This window comes from Lampris incognitus, chromosome 2 (assembly GCF_029633865.1).
Source record: "Lampris incognitus isolate fLamInc1 chromosome 2, fLamInc1.hap2, whole genome shotgun sequence".
NCBI lineage: Eukaryota > Metazoa > Chordata > Actinopteri > Lampriformes > Lampridae > Lampris > Lampris incognitus.
The window spans coordinates 99,262,851-99,285,163 of record NC_079212.1 but is presented as its reverse complement, the minus strand read 5'-3'; the positions used below and the strand labels follow the sequence as shown (position 1 = coordinate 99,285,163).

Below are 22,313 nucleotides of genomic sequence, written 5' to 3'. Positions count from 1 at the left end.
ATTCTCCTCCAAAGAGCACAACAGTCAGCCAGAGTGAGGAGGACCGAAGGAAAGATGGAAAGAATGTGACAGGGATAAGATGATAAGATAAGATGAAAAGGGCAGGAGGGGGTGAGAAAGGGACAGGATGAAAGTGAGAGGGAGGATTTTTAAAATGATAGACATGAGAGATAGAGATGGAATATGTGAAAGAGTTGGAAGATGGAATGACGGTGAACAGAAATGAATTTTCCAATAAAAGGGAGAAATAGGACAAAGAAACAAAAATAAATAAATAAAAGGCTAAAAGTAAAAGAGGGAAAAGCAAGAAGGATAAGAACAGAGAAACTGAGAGAGAGTGCAAGCGAGAGAGTGAAACAGAGAGCAGAGAGAGAGAGCCAGAGTGTGTGAGAGAGAGAGAGAGAGAGTGAGAGAGGGAGGGAGGGAGGGGGAGAGAGAGAGCCAGAGAGGAAGACAGAGAGAGCCAGAGTGAGAGAGCAAGAGAGAGCGAGAGAGAGAGAGCGACAGAGAGAGAGAGACTGACAGTGGGTGGCCTGTCAGGTTGCCCTTTCATTGATATGAGAGAGCTGCCAGGCCCCAGTGTGTTAACCTGTAAAGCAGCTCTATTCCATTAGGCTGCAGCAGCACAGACCTAGCAGGGATGAATTTATCTGCAACCCAGAGACACCCAAAAGAAAGAAAGAAAGAAAGACTAGCAGGTACAAGCAGATATAAGAAAGAAAGTATGCAAAGAAAAATAAGACTGACGGAAACAAACGCAAAAAGAAAGAAAAAATTAACGATATCAGAGATGAACAAAAGAAAGCAATAAAGCAATTGCAATGAAACAGGAAAGAACAACTCATGGGTAGAGTGGCTCTAAACAACTGAGAGTCATGAAAATTGCGGAGGATGGTTTTCTGATAATGATTCATTCCTGCAGCACCCTGTTTGCTTGGCAGTTCATCAATATTAATGTGGTTTGGGATTAATAATTGATTAAATTGTCACTTCCCCTCATAAGACCAAATCCAGTTCCGTAATTCTGAGCTGCAAAACAACGGCAGAGAAAGACAGAGCGACAGAGAGAGAGATAGGAAGACAAGGAGGTTATGGATTTGTTCGTGAAAGAGTTACTACCCTGCTTGTGTTTGTTCTGTACATGCCTGTGGCCAAGCGTGTGTATATGTACTGTAAGTTTCTGTAGTCTATATCCATGTCTGAGTTAGCATTAACATTTATGTATTTTGTCTAAGTTTGTGAATATTTGTGTGTGTGTTTGGGGGGGGGGGTGCACCTGATGACTATCGGTATGTATGAGTATAGCTGAAAATGCATAAAAATGTGTGCACCCAACTGTGAGTTTTTTTTACACAGCCTTTTCAAGGCGGGAACATTGCACCATTAAGCCACCTCACCATTCTGTGTAAAAGGTATGAAGACAGCATGGGGGGGGGGTGTCACTGTTGTTCCGGCAGCTGGCAGGACGGGACAGCCGACTCTGTTGTATTACACGTTGTGACGCCTCTGCTTGCAGATCACTGGCATGCCGCATATGTAAAACCACCCACTGGGGCGCGAGCATGCCGCCTTTGTTTGGCTCAGTGTAAAAAAAACAAAGCCGGCACAAAGACGAGTCTTCGTTACGCCGTTATTGGGGGATCTCTGTGTAAAACCGCCTTGCGTGTATGTGTGGGGGGGGCATGCTGCATGTGCTCTACCTCATACTCTTCCTTAAAACCATAGCCCTGTCCACATTTCATCTGAGTGATGTGCTGGAGGAGGTCAGCCACACGGATAGCAGGCTGGAACTGGCCTGCCTGGAACTGACCTGGAGGGAGAGCGAGCAAGTGAGAGAGAGAGAGACAGAGACAGAGACAGAGAGAGGGGGAGGTAAACAGATGTGAAAATGTATATCTATAACTTTCTTTCGAGCAAACTAACAGTCGGACAAGCGGTTGCATCGACTGCCAGACTTAGCGATGAACAATTTATGAAATTATTGACTGAATAATATATTTACTGACTGACTGATCAATTTACATTCTTTCTGACTGACAGAGTGATTAGATAGTTGACTAACTCGCTGAAGACCGGCTAATTGGCACACATATAGACTCACTAATTAACCAACAAACCGACCCGTCTGTCGGTCTTATTGATTGACTGACTGTTTAACGAACAAATACCCTAACTCATTCACCACCTCATTAAGAATTTACTGACGCAATGTGCAATTAACTGACAAATTGTTGCTTTTTTTAACTGATAATCTGCATGACTGACTGACTGAACGACTGACTGAACGACTGACTTGAATGATTAACAGTGAGTTAGTGGGGGGGCTGAGGCGGTAAATGACTGAATGACTGACCAGTTGCCAGACTGGCCAGCTAACTGTAATACACTGAAGACCTGGAAGCCATTTGTACGCATACATACATACCACTTTGATAGGAGAGCTCGACAGACTCGCAGCCTCCGTAGGGGAAACTCTGCAGGGTGAGAGAGGGCTGAGCAAGGGACGGCTGGCTGCTGTCTGTTAGCAAAGACACAAAGGTCCAAGACAGGAAGAGAAAACAAACCCAGGGATGAGTAAAAAAAGAAAAAAAAAACCTTCCTGAGCCATTAGTTAACTTTTTGGAAGGTAGCCCGTTCATATGGAAAACTTCGTTACCATGACAACCACTCACTCCCATCATAGTCACACATGGACAGGCACATCTATACACACATAGAAACACACTTTCATGCGCTCTCTCACATACACACGAACACACACACACACACACATACCTTTCAGAAATAACTAACAATCACTCAGGTAGTCAAACAAATGTGTAAAATGCACACACACACACAGACCCACAACCTAATGCACCCATCCGGTCCAGCCATCCAACCTCCCAACATTTATAATGAGGATTTTTCACCACGGACAACTGACAAGTCAAATGGGGTTTATTCCAAGAGTCACTTTACTCAGTGATTCCCGACTGGTGGGCAAGGCGTTAGGTTGCTAATTGGAACATCTCTCCTCTGATTACGGAACGGAGGGAGTGAGAGAGGAGCAGATTGACTAGGGGACCGTATGGGCTCCATAATGAGGGCCAATCAAAAAGACAGGTGGATAGATAGAGAGAGGGAAAATTCTGAGTGATCGAGAAAGAGAGAGAGCAAGAGAGAATAAGTGTTCAGAAGTAAAGGGGGAGAGAGGAGGACGGGGGAGGGTAGAGAGGAGTAAATGAGATGGTAACAGAGAGAGTAAGAAAGACAGGGACAAAGAGAAGTAGAGAAAAAAATGACAGAGGAAAAAGGAGGGAGAGAAAGAGGGGAAGTTGAGGAGCGACAGACTGAAATTGACACCGACATAGGTGGGATGAGAGAAATGGTGGCAGAGAAAGGAATGGATGGAGAGAGAAGCTGTAGGAGAGGGGAAGCAACACATATAGAAAAAGAACCAGTTGTAGAGAGAGGGAGAGATGATGAGGATGCATGTAACATGAAGGAAACTTGAAAAGAGGAAAAAACACTGAGCCATTGTTTTCCTACGGAGAAAACGGTGTCGCCCAACCTAGCGGCGTCGCTACCTTGGGCACCCTCAAGGTTCAAACAATTTGAACTTTGAGCCCATTGCCAATGACCTTTCAAAATGAGTCAAATCAGATGACAGCTTTGTGTGACGTAAGATAGAGACGGCTCTGGCTCAAACATGGAACTGCTTATAAGCATCACAGAGTTTCCCGTGCTGCATAACATTCATTTGAAAACCAAACAGCAACCCAGGATGAAAAAAAACCCCTGCATGGCAACATGTCAGCCATCACACAGGACTACCACATTTGGTTCCCAATTCTGATGGTGCGACTAGCAGCTTAGGCCATTACGCTCTGGACGCTAGCCTTGGGCGCAGTTGAGACCGCTCACCATGTGTCAACAGCTGAAAAAGGAAGGACGTGTTGGGAGAAAGAACATGTGAAAGAAAGAGACTCGGCATGAGGAAAAATGAGGGATGCTGAAAGGTAGAAAGAAGGAAAGCAACTGAGGATGAGGATGGAGAGACAGAAAGAAAGATATACAATAAATATGAGGGATTAGAGAAAAAGAGGTGGAAAGAGGGGTGAAGGATAAAGTGGGGCTGAGACAACATGGTATCATCACACAGCTCCATATGTTCTTAGTAGACCTCTTTAGATGTAATGGTGACTGTGGATTCACTAGTACCCTTCATTGGTTCCTCTTCAAACCCAGCTAAACACTTGCTATTCTAAACAAATGGAGACTTATTGTGTGTGTGAGCGAGCGAGAGAATGTTTTACATCTATTCTTTCCTGTTACATTTGTTTTATGTGTGTGTGTGTGTGTGTGTGTGTGTGTGTATATACACTACCGTTCAAAAGTTTGGGATCACCCAAACAATTTCGTGTTTTCCATGAAAAGTCACACTTATTCACCACCATATGTTGTGAAATGAATAGAAAATAGAGTCAAGACATTGACAAGGTTAGAAATAATGATTTGTATTTGAAATAAGATTTTTTTTACATCAAACTTTGCTTTCGTCAAAGAATCCTCCATTTGCAGCAATTACAGCATTGCAGACCTTTGGCATTCTAGCTGTTAATTTGTTGAGGTAATCTGGAGAAATTGCACCCCACGCTTCCAGAAGCAGCTCCCACAAGTTGGATTGGTTGGATGGGCACTTCTTTGAGCAGATTGAGTTTCTGGAGCATCACATTTGTGGGGTCAATTAAACGCTCAAAATGGCCAGAAAAAGAGAACTTTCATCTGAAACTCGACAGTCTATTCTTGTTCTTAGAAATGAAGGCTATTCCATGCGAGAAATTGCTAAGAAATTGAAGATTTCCTACACCGGTGTGTACTACTCCCTTCAGAGGACAGCACAGACAGGCTCTAACAGGTACTATTTAATGAAGATGCCAGTTGGGGACCTGTGAGGCGTCTGTTTCTCAAACTAGAGACTCTAATGTACTTATCTTCTTGCTCAGTTGTGCAACGCGGCCTCCGACTTCTTTTTCTACTCTGGTTAGAGCCTGTTTGTGCTGTCCTCTGAAGGGAGTAGTACACACTGGTGTAGGAAATCTTCAATTTCTTAGCAATTTCTCGTATGGAATAGCCTTCATTTCTAAGAACAAGAATAGACTGTCGAGTTTCAGATGAAAGTTCTCTTTTTCTGGCCATTTTGAGCGTTTAATTGACCCCACAAATGTGATGCTCCAGAAACTCAATCTGCTCAAAGAAGTGCCCATCCAACCAATCCAACTTGTGGGAGCTGCTTCTGGAAGCGTGGGGTGCAATTTCTCCAGATTACCTCAACAAATTAACAGCTAGAATGCCAAAGGTCTGCAATGCTGTAATTGCTGCAAATGGAGGATTCTTTGACGAAAGCAAAGTTTGATGTAAAAAAAATCTTATTTCAAATACAAATCATTATTTCTAACCTTGTCAATGTCTTGACTCTATTTTCTATTCATTTCACAACATATGGTGGTGAATAAGTGTGACTTTTCATGGAAAACACAAAATTGTTTGGGTGATCCCAAACTTTTTAACGGTAGTGTATATATATATATATATATATATATATATATATATATATATATATATATATATATATATATATATATATATATCCCCCCCCCTTCTCTCCAATGGTATCTGGCCAATTACCCCACTCTTCCGAGCTGCCTCGGTCTCTGCTCCACCCCCTCTACCGCTCCGGGGAGAGCTGCAGATTACCACATGCCTCCTCCGACACAATATGGAGTCGCCAGCCGCTTCTTTTCACCTGACAGGGGGATGTAGTACGTTAGTCCATGGGCCAGACGATATTTCGGTACACTCAAGGTGGCAAAACTTACTTATAATTTTTGAAAGGATCCATGTCTGTAGATGATATTTTGGTATGATAACCATTCCTGAGTGGCAGCTGTATCACAGTTATCAGCTCATGAAGTTAACCACCCGCTAAACTAAATTGCATTTTAGACGCTGGTGCATATCCTGGTTTAGCCTCATGGTCAGGACATTTTTCAATGTTCTATAATATTGTCTTTGGTATCATTTTAAAGGGGACCTTCTTAGCTTTCATTCAAGCCCTGTTGTGGATATTTCTCACAAATATAGAGGTCACTTGAGCTCTTCAACCCGTCAATAACACACATCTTTCTGCAATTTTCGCCTAAACTATATACTTTCTTTTAGCCCTGTGGCATCTAGGAATATCAGGGACACAAAACACAAAAACTGGAATACTCACAGGACTGTAAAGATTCAGAAAATGTATAATATACCCATACTATTTCATTGTGTGAGGTGATTGTGAGCCTTAAATGAGAACTAGACCAAAGCCAGTTAGGTCACAAACTGGTCTCTATACATTTGTTTAAATACACAATCAAAATACATGATAAAAAGGAATACCATAGTGAGGTAATGAACTATTTTAATATTTTAATCAACATTGACATTTACATATACTTAGTCAATGATACATGTAATCCCATATCATTAGTGGGTATATGTAATGGTAATGGGTAGGGTAATGGGTATATGTGAATATGGTTACATTATTGTTATCAAGCTCTGGGTAACCAAGTCCAGAATCAACATCCTTTGCATCAATAGACTACTACCACAGTAATACCATCAGAATCATCACACTGTCATTCATCAAACTGCTCGTTTCTCTCATCATCTGACTCCCCAAGTTCAAAGTCCAGTTCTGGACCATCCTGCTGTTTTTGGTTACTGCAGGTCTGTAACCTGCACATGTCTGTGCATAGAAGTCCATTTGACAGGCACATGCAGCTTGGCATTTTGCATGAATGCACACACTTGCATGTTAGCATTTCCAAGACCACATCTGGTGCAGGTGGGGAGCGCATCCAGTAAATGGCCAGCTTGCCTTCATCGTCTGTCCATCCATACTCAGTAGGGCTTGGCACCACAGGGTTAGCCTGCAGACAGCACTTCCATATTGCTGCCTGATAGTTGGCTCGTTGAACATGCATAAAGAGACAGTCTCTACATGGTGGCAGCTGGCTGGACTCAACCTCTCCCCTTTTGGTGCAGAAGAGCTGGTAACGCAGTTTGTTCACCTCAGCAGTGCTGCTATTAGCAACATACATCCGACAGGTGAACTGCTCAATTTTCTGGAACAGCTCATCACTCACATTCCATGTCTGTCCCAGTTGACTAAAAGTCTCTTGGCAGGAAGTGTGCTTTCTCACTATCTTCAGGGCATTCAGCTTCCCTCGACCAGCGAATGCACTGACAGTGTCGCAGCCCGTGAAGGCATGTAAGCCAATTAGGCTGTCACAGATGCTGTCTCCAAGTGAACTTGCCAGTTTGGTGATGTCGACAAACCGTGTGCGGTTCTGAGTCCCACACTTCTGGTAGATGGGACAGGTGATGTCCTTCTGGAAGCCAAGACAAAGCACCATGACATCAGTGTCCTCAGCTGTGATGATAACTGACTTTGAGCCCGCATTTGCTGCATGCAATGCATGCAGGAGCAGACGGGTGTCAGCTTCTTCATGTGTGGAGTGCAGATCTGCTGCTTCCTCACACCCATCTTCTGTCAACTTGTAGCAGGTTTCCTCACAGGTCATGTACAACACCTTGCCATGCAGCATAGCTCTGTATCGTGGGAGTTTCCACTCTTCCACCAGAAACTTGATGAGACTGGTCTTGTTGGAGGAACTGCACAGAAATTTTCTCCACTGCCAGACGTGGTGTCCCCCTGCAAGATTCTTGTACTGGAGAGTGATGTCTCCACCCCGGTTCAGTCGTTCAGCATCTTTGATCAAAGTCTGGTGATAGACATCAAAAACAACATCAATCCTCCCACTCTGTGCTCCCTCATGGAGGACCTGGGTCAAGGCTGACTCTGCCACCTGTGCAAAGGTTTTGTTGTTGCCATTCATTTTCTGGACCAGGCTCATCCCATCAATGATGGAAGTAGATGGGATTGGGATGTCTTCTGCAGGAGATACATTCTTTTCAAGCTCTCTGGCAAGTGCAGCCTTGTTTGTTTTTCGTAAGGACCCATCAGCATTTGCCAGTGCCCATGGTAGTGGGCCCAATGGGTAGGCAAGGACATCCTTCAGATTCACCTTCCTGCTTTCAGCCACCAGGATCATGTGACTGAAAAGGTTTCTATCTGCCTTCAGAACCACATCCTGTGCTTTCTTTCCATGAGCTTGTTTTGTGCTGACATTGGAGAATGTTTTCAGACTTTGCTTGGTCATCTTGTTGTGGAATTTCACAGGTGGTGGGTCTGCATCTAACCTTGTTTGCTGGAATGCTTGGTAGGCCTCTTCTCCTTTCTCAAGAGCTCTCAAGAGATCTATGGTCACATCAGGTGGAGCCATGTTGCCAGTGGAGAGGCTAACCAAATCAATCTCATCAGGGGACATATGATTGAGCCAGTTATTCTCCATAAGGTCCATGAGAGACTGGACATCTGCTTCATCTCTCTTGATCCTTGGACTCTGTAGATCTGGAATGAGACCATTTGCACCTGCCTTGACCTGTCAGGTCTCTCAGCTGTCTGAGGTACATGCTTCTATACTCAGCTGTGAGATAATATTTGGTCACAGCTCCTGGCTTCAAGCTGAATCCCTTTGTCCCTCCAGCTGTTTGGGTGTCTTTGTTCACCGTTTCTTCTATAGCTTGGTCAATAGGGATTCGGCCAAAGGGATTGGTGGAGCCCAGTTGGACTGAGAAGCATCCTTCCATGAATTCTGTGTACACATCTGGGTGTGTGATGGGCAGCTCAGACATCTGGGCGTAGTAGTAGGGGAGGTAGCGTGCATAATTCATCCTGTCATAAGCAAAGCACCATGGGATCATTGCTCGAATGCTAGCCAAGTGTAGCATCCAATCTCCCTCTCTGGATGCTCGGATGAGCCCCAACAAGATTTCAACCATGTCCAAATAGGACATCCAGAAGTTCGAGAGGCTGCCGTTTCCACCTCTAAGGAACTCACGGTAGACTTCAAATAGATCCATGATGCGTGTACAAGAGCTGTTCTCGAGGACCTCCTTCAAAGCATGTTGTGAGACTTCTTTCCCAAGGCTGTCAATGGTCTTCAGTGTCTCATTCAGGTGAACCATGTCATTCCTGTGAGTTTCTTCCAACCAGGACAGGAAACCATTCAAGGTCAGTCGCATGAGAGCCTCATACAGGAGCTTGTGTAGTCGCACTGCCCTGTTGTACTTGCGGCCATCCATAACACCAGCAATTGAGCCTTCTGCAATCATGCCAGACTCAATGCAGAGGTCTTTGAGTCCAGCATCTTGGAAACGCTTTCCTATTATTGCCAGCAGTGTGCAGATGGTGTGGAATACCCCAAGCCTAACGATGATATCATGGAACTTGTCATGGTGTTTCCATGTGATCTCGACAGCCTTCGCATACAGGGCTTGGTCAAAGACACAGACAATCTTCCTCAGGCCTAAGCACTGCATGATGCTCAGTGACTGGTTAAGCACCTCGTTGACAATAGACATTTGTGTCGCTGGAGCATTGATGGTAGGCAGATAGCCTATATTGTCGGGGATGACCGTCATCTCTCCTCAAGTCAGGATGTTGAAGCCTGTCCAGCTGCTGACTGACTGTTCTTCTTGTTGTGACATGCGTGCTAGGACCCAAAGAAGGTTTTTCTCTCTGGCAAGCTTAGTATTGGCTGCAGTATCGGCATCTGACTTTTTGCTTTGTGGTGGCCCTACCCGTTGTCCAGCATTGTAAGTTGGTACCATTGGTGGGGGTCCATCAATGCTTCTCTTCTTTGTTTTGGGAACAGTGGGCATGGGTTGGACAGGAAGTGGGTTGACTGGCTTTGCTTGCACAGCAATCCCATGGACTCTGTGAGATGTTCCCTCACCACTGACAGTTTCTTCAAGACGGTCGATATTGTCCCAGGCAAAAGTTGTGAATATGCCAGGATGGATGTTAGCTGGAAGGGCAATGCCACTCCCTGATGATGAGAGTTTCTGGAGACACAGGGCAGTGTTGATCTCTTCCATCTGTGAATAGGACACACTGTGACCAAGTCGGTTGAGGATGTTTATCAACTCTACATTTCCTGTCAACGATTTGACACTGAATGGCAGAACAATGTGCTTGGAAGGCTTGGTATTTCCACATGTCACTGCATATACTATGTCATGGCCAAATGACTGCAGAAGGCACTGCACTCTCTGGGATGCATGATCAGGATCATTTGAGCCTGTGAGTAGAGAGTACAGGAAGATAATGAGCGACTCTGGAATGGTAGGACATTCTGCTTCTGGTTTGACTTCAGGCGGCCAGGTTTGAGGAACATCTTGACTTTTAATGTCTGCTCTCAATTTGATGGCTGCTTTGGCTATAACATCTTGTGCACTGACACTTTTCAGGGTCTGCAGCTCCCTTTTGAGAGACTGATTTTCTTTGGCAAGTTCCCTCATGGACAAGTTATCGGGACAGAGGAGGAATTTTCCTTTCTCATCAGGGAATATCTGCAAGGCTCCAGCAAACTCACTCTCCAGGTTTCGCCTTATGTGCTTCTTGGTTGATTCCTTGACTTGGGCAATGCCTTGGGAGTTCATTGAAGCTACCAGTCTAGAAGAGAGATCAGTCATTGTCATCACTTGAGGATTGCCAAAAAGCTCCATCCTGATGAAGAGGAACAGCTCATTGTATGCCTTATTCACAGCAGCTTCATACTGGGCTGCAGCATCATCATCTTCATTGCTGGCAACCTCTCCTTTGGAAACCTCTTCTTTGGTGTAAAGTCTATAGCATGACCTGTGGTAGTGCCCTTCAGCTGCTACAAGGTCTCTACTCACAATGGCAAGGATTCTGCTGTCCCTTTTCTTTGTGGCTGCACTCCTGATCTTTGCATCAGCTCGCAGTTCTCGACACTGCACCAGTACTTCTCTCGTATTCTGTCTCTTGGAATATTTGCTGTTTCTCTGACAAAATATGCACTCTGCATCATAAGTCCTAGATGTACTTGGAGCATGTCGAGCTACTCTCTTAGATTGTTTCTCTTCAGCAGAGACACAACTTTTCTTTTCTTTTGCAAGGAGGCCATCAAGAATTTGCTTCATAGTGAAGATACTGTGACACTTTCTGTGGTAGTAGATTGCTGGAACCTGTCCCTCAGGAATGTCTTTTGCCAGTTTCAAAACTGGTGCATGATTTCGTATCTCAGCTGCCCTGAGCAGAGTTCTCCATGAGTCGACACTTTGTAGTGAAACCAGCTTATCTGTATCATCAGAACAGTGGATAATGCACTCCACCCGTGGGCGCTTTGGTATTGGGTAAAAACTTGCTTGTTCACCAGTGGCCATATTCAGTCAGTTTTCACCTGCCACATACAAACAAATACATGTAACTTAGGTGTATGAACACTACTAAAACAAAGTTTACTTTGCTTCACCAGCGTCATATTACCATTATTTATCTTACATAGCCACAAATAGATACATTACCTAGTTGCTATGCAACAGCTGTATTTTGTCCACATGAGGCCGCTAAAATCAACACAAGATGAAAGTTCCTCGTAGCCACTTTAACTAATCATATCAACATATACATTAAAAGAACATGCTAACATTATGGGAAATTAGCTTACAATCTTCTCCAGAGTGAGACAAGAAGATAGATACCAGTTTCCTCTATATGTGTTTAGTAGAAAGCTATCTGGCTGCACGTTAGCCTAGCTTAGCACAATGAATGGAAGTACACAGTACTGGTTATCCTTGGTTGTTGGCCAACTAAGAACTGTCCCAGAGTTTAAGCTAGGCTAATCAGTACCAGGGGTGTTGAAATGCTATATTTGTAAAAATCTGGGCAAATACACAATCGTGAGAGGCACAGAAACAGGTTTCCTGAAAGAAAAATGAAATAGCTGCTCATTTGGAAAGGTTATCATGTATTATTTTACTTCTGTTAGTGTACCAAATAAAATGGCACCAGTGAAGTTGTGTCACCTTGGGTGATATCGATATCTGGTCTGACCCATGGACTAACTGGCTTTGGTCTAGTTAGTTTCTTAGTAATAATGCCCTTCTAATTTAAGGTTCACAATCACCTCACACAATGAAATAGTATGGGTATATTATACATTTCCTGAATCTTTACAGTCCTGTGAGTATTCCAGTTTTTGTGTTTTGTGTCCCTGATATTCCTAGATGCCACAGGGCTAAAAGAAAGTATATAGTTTAGGCGAACATTGCAGAAAGATGTGTGTTATTGACGGGTTGAAGAGCTCAAGTGACCTCTATATTTGTGAGAAATATCCACAACAGGGCTTGAATGAAAGCTAAGAAGGTCCCCTTTAAAATGATACCAAAGGCAATATTATAGAACATTGAAAAATGTCCTGACCATGAGGCTAAACCAGGATATGCACCAGCGTCTAAAATGCAATTTACTTTAGGGGGTGGTTAACTTCATGAGCTGATAACTGTGATACAGCTGCCACTCAGGAATGGTTATCATACCAAAATATCATCTACAGACATGGATCCTTTCAAAAATTATAAGTAAGTTTTGCCACCTTGAGTGTACCGAAATAGGAAATGTTGGGCTCTGGCCCATGGACTACGTGGGAGGATCACGCTATTCCTTTCCCCCCGAACAGGTGCCCCGACTGACCTGAGGAGGTGCTAGTGCAGTGACCAGGCCACATACCCACATCCGGCTTCCCACCCGCAGACATGGCCAATTATGTCTGTAGGGATGCCTGACCAAGCCGGAGGTAACACGGGGATTTGAACCGCAGATCCCCATGTTGGTAGGCAACAGAGTAGACCGCTATGCTGAATGTCCCCTGCTCTATGTAGGTTTAAGTAAGAATGTGCACTTTGGCAACACAACGCTGATTTCGCCATGCAACAAGGCTGAATTGAATATCATGGTGTTGAAGGCTTACACAGTTACTTCATTGGACTATGATGAAACTCAACAAAGATGTCCAGCAGCGTGCTACGTTTCTTAATACTGAAGTTATCGGTTAAGGTTTCATATGTATGATACCAAAGTTAAATGATGTCTGGTAACGTTTTAGTCTGGGTTTAGTCCTTTAAGTGAGATGATGCTGATGTTTGGATGACTTTGGGCCTTGGTACGAGTCCCATCTTTACCGCACGTTTTCTGTTTCCACTGCTGCGTTTCAGCCTTCCGCTGAAATGGATCGCGCAAAGCGGGAGTATTTCTCTTTGTTTTGCTCTGTTTGTTTTCCTCCCAGCATTAGAAATCACCAAGATGTCTCTGCAAGACCAATTCAGGACAGACACGAGATAAATGACTACTACATTGGCTTCCACTCTAAAGGGTAATACGCAGTAGTGGTGGAGGAAAAATGCATGAAGGGGGACTTACATAACGGCAACCAACATATACAGTCGTGATGCAGGATGGAAGATGAGAAACAGAACAAGGTCCCGCCCTTCTGTCTCTTTTCCTCTTCCTCACACAACTCTCTTCATCTTTGACAAAGTGGAGTTGAGAGTATTTCTCAACTTTTCGCAGTCTCTGGTTACTGGAACTTGACGTGTCCGACTTCCTGTCGCACTCGCCATCTATTTTATCTACCTCCTTTTTGTCTTTCTCTCTCGTTTTACATTCACTCTCCCTCTCAAGTTGTCGGTCTACTTTTCTCCTTTTTCTGTTTCTTTCTAACATCTTCTCACTCTCCACTCACCGTCTCTCTCAGTTCCTCTCTGCATTCATAATTTATGTGTTTGTATCTTAGCGCAGAGAGAGCTGTCCCAGACCTCCAGGTCTGCTGTTAATAATACACCACAACATACCACACCACAACGCGCACACACACACACACACACACTAAGGGTGTAATACAACATCACTATTGGTATTTGTATCGGCATCTCTTTTTGTTGGCAAAATCCCTTTATTTGTATCTGTATTCAAATTTTAACAGGAAGTGGGTGTGGCCTAAGCAGGAAGTGGCTGTTAAAAAACCTTTTTGACAGTTACACTTTCTACGGATTGGATTTCAAATATATTATTTTGGATTATTTATCTGTGAACTTCAGTCATTTTCTTTTACACAACAAAACAGCTAGACAGAAAAGAATTGCTTCCCACAAAAGCACTCAACCAAAACAGGCAGCACAAGACTGACGTGAAAGGCTTGGATATGAAAGGATATAAAAATCATATCATAGTCAACAAATCAATAAATAAGAAGCACATTTCTTTCACATAATCTCTTTGTTACAATAACGTTGAGTTTGCAAATTGTTTTTGGGTTTATAGGTGAAGTATTTATAAATTGTTATATATTGTTTTAGCCCAAGCGACAAGGCTAACTGCATGAGAGGCTGTTTGGGACGTATTACAGACCACGGATTTAGTACATTTTAGTCCAGTTCATATCAAAATATTTTCGATTATTTTGATTTATTCAACTATGCTTGGGTGAACAGAGCACCTATTAAAATGCGAACTGCAGGGCATCCGGGTAGCACAGCGGTCTATTCCGTTGCCTACCAACATGGAGATCGTCGGTTCGAATCCCTGCGTCACCTCCGGCTTGGTCGGGCATCCCTACAGAAAAAATTGGCCGCGTCTGTGGGTGGGAAGCCGGATGTGGGTATGTGTCCTGGTCACTGCACTAGCATCTCCTCTGGTCAGTCAGGGCACCTGTTCGGGGGGGAAGGGGAACTGGGGTGACTAGCGTGAGCCTCTCACGTGCTTGGTCCCCCGGTTGAAACTCCTCACTGTCAGATGAAAAGAAGCGGCTGGTGACTCCACATGTATCAGAGGAGGCATGTGGTAGTCTGCAGCCCTCCCCGGATCAGCAGAGGGGGCAGAGCAGCAACTGGGACGGCTCGGAAGAGTGGGGCAATTGGCTAAGTACAATTGGGGAGAAAAATGGGAAAAATTAAAAATAAAAAAAATAAAATGTGAACTGGTGAGTGACAGACAAATTCATGTTGCTGCTCCACAGATACACTGAGCTGCTCTCACAGAGCTATCATCAAGTAAGAGAAAAAAAATAATGCTGCACTGCAAACTTCCTTACAACTTTATGTTTTGCTTGGACTCAGTCATATCAAAACTTTCAGAGTAATCCATGCAGTAAAGAAAACAAAACAATCAAAATTAAAAAAATGTTTAAAAAAGGATAATGCACCTCACATTCAGATGATATTCATATCTGATTAAGATCCATTATCTCTGCACTCCCGAATAATGTATTTACGTAAACCACCAACATATTTCACATAGAAGTTGGACACAGAGAGAAGTCCTCATCAGGACAAAAATAACATATCTTCCTACCTTCAGACCCAGAGAGCTCGACATCAGTATGTATCTCTCAAGGTTGTGTGTGCATGAGGTTGTGGGAATGTGTGTGCTCATCAAGGTCAAATATGCAATTAGCCAGGCATGACATGGAGTCATACATCCCTCACCACAACAGTGGGTCCGCTCCAACTATGATGAAGACATTTCAATGCTAATGGAGAGATTTACTGACTCCGGAGTCAGTGTGGAGTGTGTGTGCATGCGCCTGTCTGTGCGTGCCTGTTTGTGTGTGTGTGCGTGTGTGCGTGTGTGTGTGTATGAGCGAGAGAGAGAGAGAGAGAGAGAGAGAGAGAGGGAGAGAGAGAAAGATAGAGAGAAAATATATAGGGATATTATGGGTACCAGGAAGTTGTGATTATGTGTAAAAAAAAAAAAGGTTAACGTGCAAGGGAGGAAGAGACAGACCACTGTGGCATAATTACTTACATTTATCTACATTACCTTTCGTGTTTGTCTGTCCATTCTGTTCACATATTCCTGTATGTCCTTCTTTATGTGTTCCTAACTGGCAATGTTCAAGTGTGTGTGTGTGTGTGTGTGAGTTTGTGTGTGTGTGTGCGTGTGTGTGTGTGTGTGTATGTGCGTGAAGGCCAATTTTCCTGTGGCTTCCTGTGAGTCTGTATGTTAATGCAGTCCTTCATGCTCAGCAGTCTGCTATATAAGGCTCCCCAGAGCTACCCTGCGACTTTATTAGGACCTGGAAGGGGACGACTCTGTTAACCTCAACATACCGTGGGAGATTTTCAGATCTATCATACGATCTGAAATGTTCAAGACAAATATATTTGACATGTGTAAATACACAATAATGCATGTGTGTATCTGCAGGATGTGCGTATCACAGTCACAAACGCCCCTTGTTAAATTGAGAATATGTGCAGGCTGCAGACTTCTTCATATGATTAACTAACTAAAATCGTGAGAAACTAAAATACAACTCGTGACTTGTTTTCACTGTTCACAAGTCCACATTTGCTGCCCTTGCTCTGTCTCTCCATGAAAAAGCCTTACAGCTTAATTACTGTCATAGCAGCGTTTCCACAGTCTGCATACATACGTAGCCACACGTCTGCATGTTTGTGTATGCGTAGACGTAAGGACTTTTAATCCTTGAGAAACTTCTTCGTAAACGTCCCAAGTCCACTATACAATCACAGCCAACGAGACTAACTAAATGTATTCGCTTAACTATAGGATATGTGCACTTAGAGGCAAAGGTGGCATGCACATTTCCTCTCATTAACAGCATATATCAGCCTTTACACCCACACACACATGCGCACGTATGTATGTGTGTGTGTGTGTGTGTGGCATGCTATGATAATTATACGCAGAATGGTAAAAACAATGACGCAAAAGCGTGTTTACCACCACTTTCCCAATAATATCACAGATTAGAAAATACTGCTAGCAGCGTATGACCCTAATCACCTACAAATTGAAAGTTTGAATAAAATCTTGCAAAATATGTATACTACACGCACACTTTTGGACTATACAGACCAAATGAACATTCCTCCTGTTAGCAAATAGTCATCGCTCATTAAGTTGGGGAGACTATGGGCATTGTGTGAAAAGGTGTAGCTGAAGTGTGGACATTAATAGTTAAATGCACCAAATAGTAAGAGAACATTTATATTTTAATTTGGATGAGAAACTTTTCAGTGAAAGGCAACAAAAATTATTGCTGGCAAAGATTTTTCAAGTGCTGCAATTAGTGATGAAGCTTGATGGTTCAAAGGATGAGCTAAACTGCACTTCACATTTTATATCTAAGCATGGATGTAGCTATCTAGCCATTATCCAAGTCGCTTATCCCAACTGGGGTCATGGGATGCTGGAGCCTAGCCCAGCAGTCATTGGGCGGCAGGCAGGGAGACACCCTGGATAGGCTGCCAGTCCATCACAGGGCCGACACACACACACACTCACACGTAGGGACAATTTAGTGAGGCCGATTCACCTGACCTACATGTCTTTGGACTGTGAGAAGAAACCGGAGTGCCTGGAGGAAACCCATGCAGACACGGGTAGAACATGTAAACGCCACACAGAGGACGACCTGGGACGACCCCCAAGGTTGGACTACCCCAGGACCTTCTTGCTGTGAGGCGATCGCACTAACCACTGCGCCACCGTGCCACCCAGATGTAACTATATACACTATTATAGTAGAGGAAGTGCCTACGTAGCTGAGAAACCTGACTTGGATGTTAGAGGGGTGTGGGTTAACAGAGACTACGTCAGCGGGGTCAACAAGTGCTTACCCTCAATCACAGGTACTTGGGAAGCAGGAAAGTCTAAAATCCCAGAAGCCCTCCCTCTGACACATCAAATACAGGCATTATCTCAGACCCGTACTTGTCTCAACCACACCACTACTAAGACAAGACAACCAACAATGTAGTATGAAACACAGTGCATTGTGAGTTTGAACCACTGGACTGGCTAGTGGGTCTAATATTTGGGTTGGGCAAGTAAGAAAAAAGACAATCTCTGCCAAGACAAAAACAAAAAAAAACCTATCGCTGAGATGGTTCGAGTTTGACACTAACAAACCACTACGGGGACTTATAGTGGTCAAGCATAAACTATTGTGTTTGTACTGTACAGCTCCCTGGTGGGAATGAGCGCTGTTAGATGACTGTGATGCAGATTCTGTTTTTGCTTCGGCAAACATGCTGTGGATGAATAAAACATTAAACATACAGTATACTTAAAGTTCAAAGAATGACAGCTCAGCAACAACCACTCAAAAGTCACAAGGTCAAGTTCAACTTTTTTTTTTAATTGCCCCACAGCTAGGCCAGCGAAAACACATTTCAGCACAGAGATGAAAAATCACAAATATTTGAAATACACAACAACCTTCACAGGAGCAATGAATGCATAAAAAACCCAGCTGGGCCGAGAGAGAGCAAAGAACGAAAAAAATAAAGAAACAAACCAAAGCAAAACACTGATGCCATCATATGAGAGAGAGACAGGGGGGGGGTAGGGGAGCATCTGTGAATAAGGGATGGGGGCAGACTCAGGTAAATGGATATATCTGGACTCAGGTCACTAAGAGGTCAACTGGTCTAGACAGCATCCCAGTGTTAGTACCTTCTTTCACCTTTCTTTTCTTGAAAAGAGCAGAGAAAAGGCAGTCTCACACAGCCAGATGCTGAACTTGGACTTCTGCTGGTCCGAGTGTGTATCTGTTTGTGTGTGTTTATGTGTTACATACAAAGTGGCATTTGTGTGGTGTATTGTATGTCTCAGTGCATGTGTGTGTGCACGCTTCAATGTCTATGTTGTGTATCTGTGAATTTGTTTGTGTATGTTTGAAGGAGACCTCTCGTAGTGTGTTTTTAATGCATGCTTCTGAAATAGTCAAGGTTCAATATGGCAACCATTAAGAGCTGGGGTTTGATCGCTCATCAAGGGCTTCCTAGTAATTACATATGCATACCTGTTGCCAGTGCACACACATGTATACAGCATACCAGGCCACTCATATATAACATGTATTCTCATGCAAACACACACATCCATTCAAATATGCAGCACATAACTCTATGTGTAAGATAGAGAGGGACTGTTAAAAAGCTCTGTTGTAAACTTACTAACACTGAATTTGAATGTGTCCTCTATCTGTGTTTGAATGCATCACTGTGTGCGGGGGGTAGGGGGTGTGTGTGTGTCCATGTTTGTTAGTTTTTGTATATTAAGACCTTCTCTACACAGTGAGCAGCCTTGCGAGGCTAAAAGTCTTTTTCACAAGAGAGGTGTGACGATGTCTCATCTGGATTCTCATCTTGTCATTAATTATCAGAGACTTTCTGACATTAATGAAATGGAAAAGCTCATATTTCTCCTCATGAAAGCGGAGGTTAACATCCACATTGTCCTTGAGGAGGGACGCCTTGCAGGTCAAACAACTCAGTATGAGCCTGCATGACTATCGCAGTGCTGTTCTCAGCAAGTTTTTGATACACTTTTAAAACTCAAAACAAATCTTGTAATCAGTGAATCAACTGTTCTTTGTTGAGTTGAATAGTGGCTACAACTCTATGGAGTGCTAGGCACTGGTAGAGAAATATGCACCCTCAACACAACACTGGACATTGTTAATTTATCACTTACTACTGGCACTGTTCCCAGCAGTTTTAAGACAGCTGTAGTCAAACCTCTACTTAAGAAACCACACCTTGATCTAGGGTCTCTTAACAAATATCGACCAGCCTCTAATCTTCCATTCTTTTCTAAAGTATTAGAGAGAGTTGTATATCAACAATGTTTTGACCCATATAGAAGAAAACTGTCTATATGAACCCTTTTCAATCTGCTCTCAGGGCCTGTCACTCCACTGAAACTGCTCTGACCAGAGTGGTGAATGGCCTTCTACTAGCCATGGACTCTGACTCCACCTCCGTGTTTCTACTACTGGACCTCAGTGCAGCCTTTGACACCACTGATCGCTGTACACTATTAGAATAAATTGTAATTTAGGTTTTTTTTTTGCTTAGCTCTCTCTTTGCTTAAGTCCTATTTATCTGGAAGAACACATTATGTCTGCTATAATAACATTACATAAAAATTCTCTTGACGTTAAATATGGTGTACCACAGGGCTCGGTTCTTGGCACTCTACTTTTCTCTTTATATTTCACCTCTTGGCCAAATTATACGTAGTCATGGAATAACTTTCCATTGCTATGCAGATGATGCTCAGCTGTATATGCCTATAAGGGCGGATTATACTCAAATGACTAATCTGGAGGCCTGCTTGGCTAATGCAAAAAATTTGATGTCATTAAATTTCCTGCTTTTAAATTCGCATAAAACTGGGATGCTGGTCATTGGCCCTGCTAGCCACAGACGCCAATTTGATCAAGAAACAATAACAATTGACAACTCTATGATTAGACAAAGTGTGGCAGCCAAAAATCTTGGTGTTACATTTGATCCCAGCCTTTCCTTTGACAAGCACATTAAATAAATCACCAACACTGCATTTTTTTCACTTACATAACATAGCTAAAGTTCAGTCTTTCCTGTCCATGGCTGATGCAAAGACTTTAATACATGCATTTGTTTCATCCAGACTTGATTACTGTAATGTTCTGTTTTCAGGTCTGCCACATGCTAGTACTAAAATTCTTTAGATGGTTCAGAATGCTGCAGCTAGACTCCTAACTAAAACTAGAAAATTTGACCATATTACACCAATTCTTGCCTCCCTTCATTGGCTTACAATCCAATGTTAGATCAGACTTCAAGGTACTTCTGCTAACTTATACAATCCTAAATGGGTCTGCCTCATCATACCTGTCTGATCACCTTAAACCGTACATTCCATCTTGAGCTTTCTCCTCTCAAAATACAGGGCTCCTGTGTGTATCCAAAGTTAAAAAGAAGTCAGTTGGTGGCAGGGCCTTTTCCTATCAGGCCCCGTTCTTGTGGAATAACCTGCCTGTTGTTGCCAGACAATCAGAGTCTACAGAGTCCTTTAAATCCAAACTGAAAACTCATCTTTTTGCCTTAACTTATAATTAATTTCCTTTAAATTCAGTCAGTTTCTGTCTCAAGGAATTTACCAAGCACAGTTCTGCCGACGATATTATAGAGTATATTGACTATTGCAAACTGGTTTTGTCTCTCACATCTTTTCTTTCTTTGAATGTCTTCTCCTTTCACTTCTCTTGTGTATGTGAATGGTGTGATCAGTCTCCCCTGTGTGCACGTGTAGTCTGTCCTCCTCTCAGGTCACCACCGGGACACTGCTTGGCATGCTCCTCATCACACACACACACATATATATGTGTGTATACACTACCGTTCAAAAATTTGGGATCACATTGAAATGTCCATATTTTTGAAGGAAAAGCACTGTACTTTTCAATGAAGATAACTTTAAACTAGTCTTAACTTTAAAGAAATACACTCTATACATTGCTAATGTGGTAAATGACTATTCTAGCTGCAAATGTCTGGTTTTTGGTGCAATATCTACATAGGTGTATAGAGGCCCATTTCAAGCAACTATCACTCCAGTGTTCTAATGGTACAATGTGTTTGCTCATTGGCTCAGAAGGCTAATTGATGATTAGAAAACCCTTGTGCAATCATGTTCACACATCTGAAAACAGTTTAGCTCATTACAGAAGCTACAAAACTGACCTTCCTTTGAGCACATTGAGTTTCTGGAGCATCACATTTGTGGGGTCAATTAAACGCTCAAAATGGCCAGAAAAAGAGAACTTTCATCTGAAACTCGACAGTCTATTCTTGTTCTTAGAAATGAAGGCTATTCCATGCGAGAAATTGCTAAGAAATTGAAGATTTCCTACACCGGTGTGTACTACTCCCTTCAGAGGACAGCACAAACAGGCTCTAACCAGAGTAGAAAAAGAAGTGGGAGGCCGCGTAGCAAAACTGAGCAAGAAGATAAGTACATTAGAGTCTCTAGTTTGAGAAACAGACGCCTCACAGGTCCCCAACTGGCATCTTCATTAAATAGTACCAGCAAAACACCAGTGTCAACATCTACAGTGAAGAGGTGGCTGCGGGATTCTGGGCTTCAGGGCAGAGTGGCAAAGAAAAAGCCATATCTGAGACTGACCAATAAAAGAAAAAGATTAAGATGGGCAAAAGAACACAGACATTGGACAGAGGAAGACTGGAAAAAAGTGTTGTGGACGGATGAATCCAAGTTTGAGGTGTTTGGATCACAAAGAAGAACGTTTGTGAGACGCAGAACAAATGAAAAGATGCTGGAAGAATGCCTGACGCCATCTGTTAAGCATGGTGGAGGTAATGTGATGGTCTGGGGTTGCTTTGGTGCTGGTAAGGTGGGAGATTTGTACAGGGTAAAAGGGATTCTGAATAAGGAAGGCTATCACTCCATTTTGCAACGCCATGCCATACCCAGTGGACAGCGCTTGATTGGAGCCAATTTCATCCTACAACAGGACAATGACCCTAAACACACCTCC

The 22,313-nt window shown here is 43.2% G+C and overlaps 1 protein-coding gene across 1 annotated transcript in view; it reads right to left on the bottom strand.

Moving 5' to 3' along the window:
* Positions 1–22,313, bottom strand: part of ptprt (protein tyrosine phosphatase receptor type T) — a 442,632-nt gene that overhangs the window by 96,370 nt on the left and 323,949 nt on the right. The window contains exons 21-22 of the mRNA XM_056300890.1: positions 2,426–2,518; positions 1,701–1,810 (exon numbers count right to left, since the gene is read on the bottom strand). Of these exons, the coding sequence (XP_056156865.1) occupies positions 1,701–1,810; positions 2,426–2,518 (203 nt within the window). The remainder of the gene's footprint in view (positions 1–1,700; positions 1,811–2,425; positions 2,519–22,313) is intronic.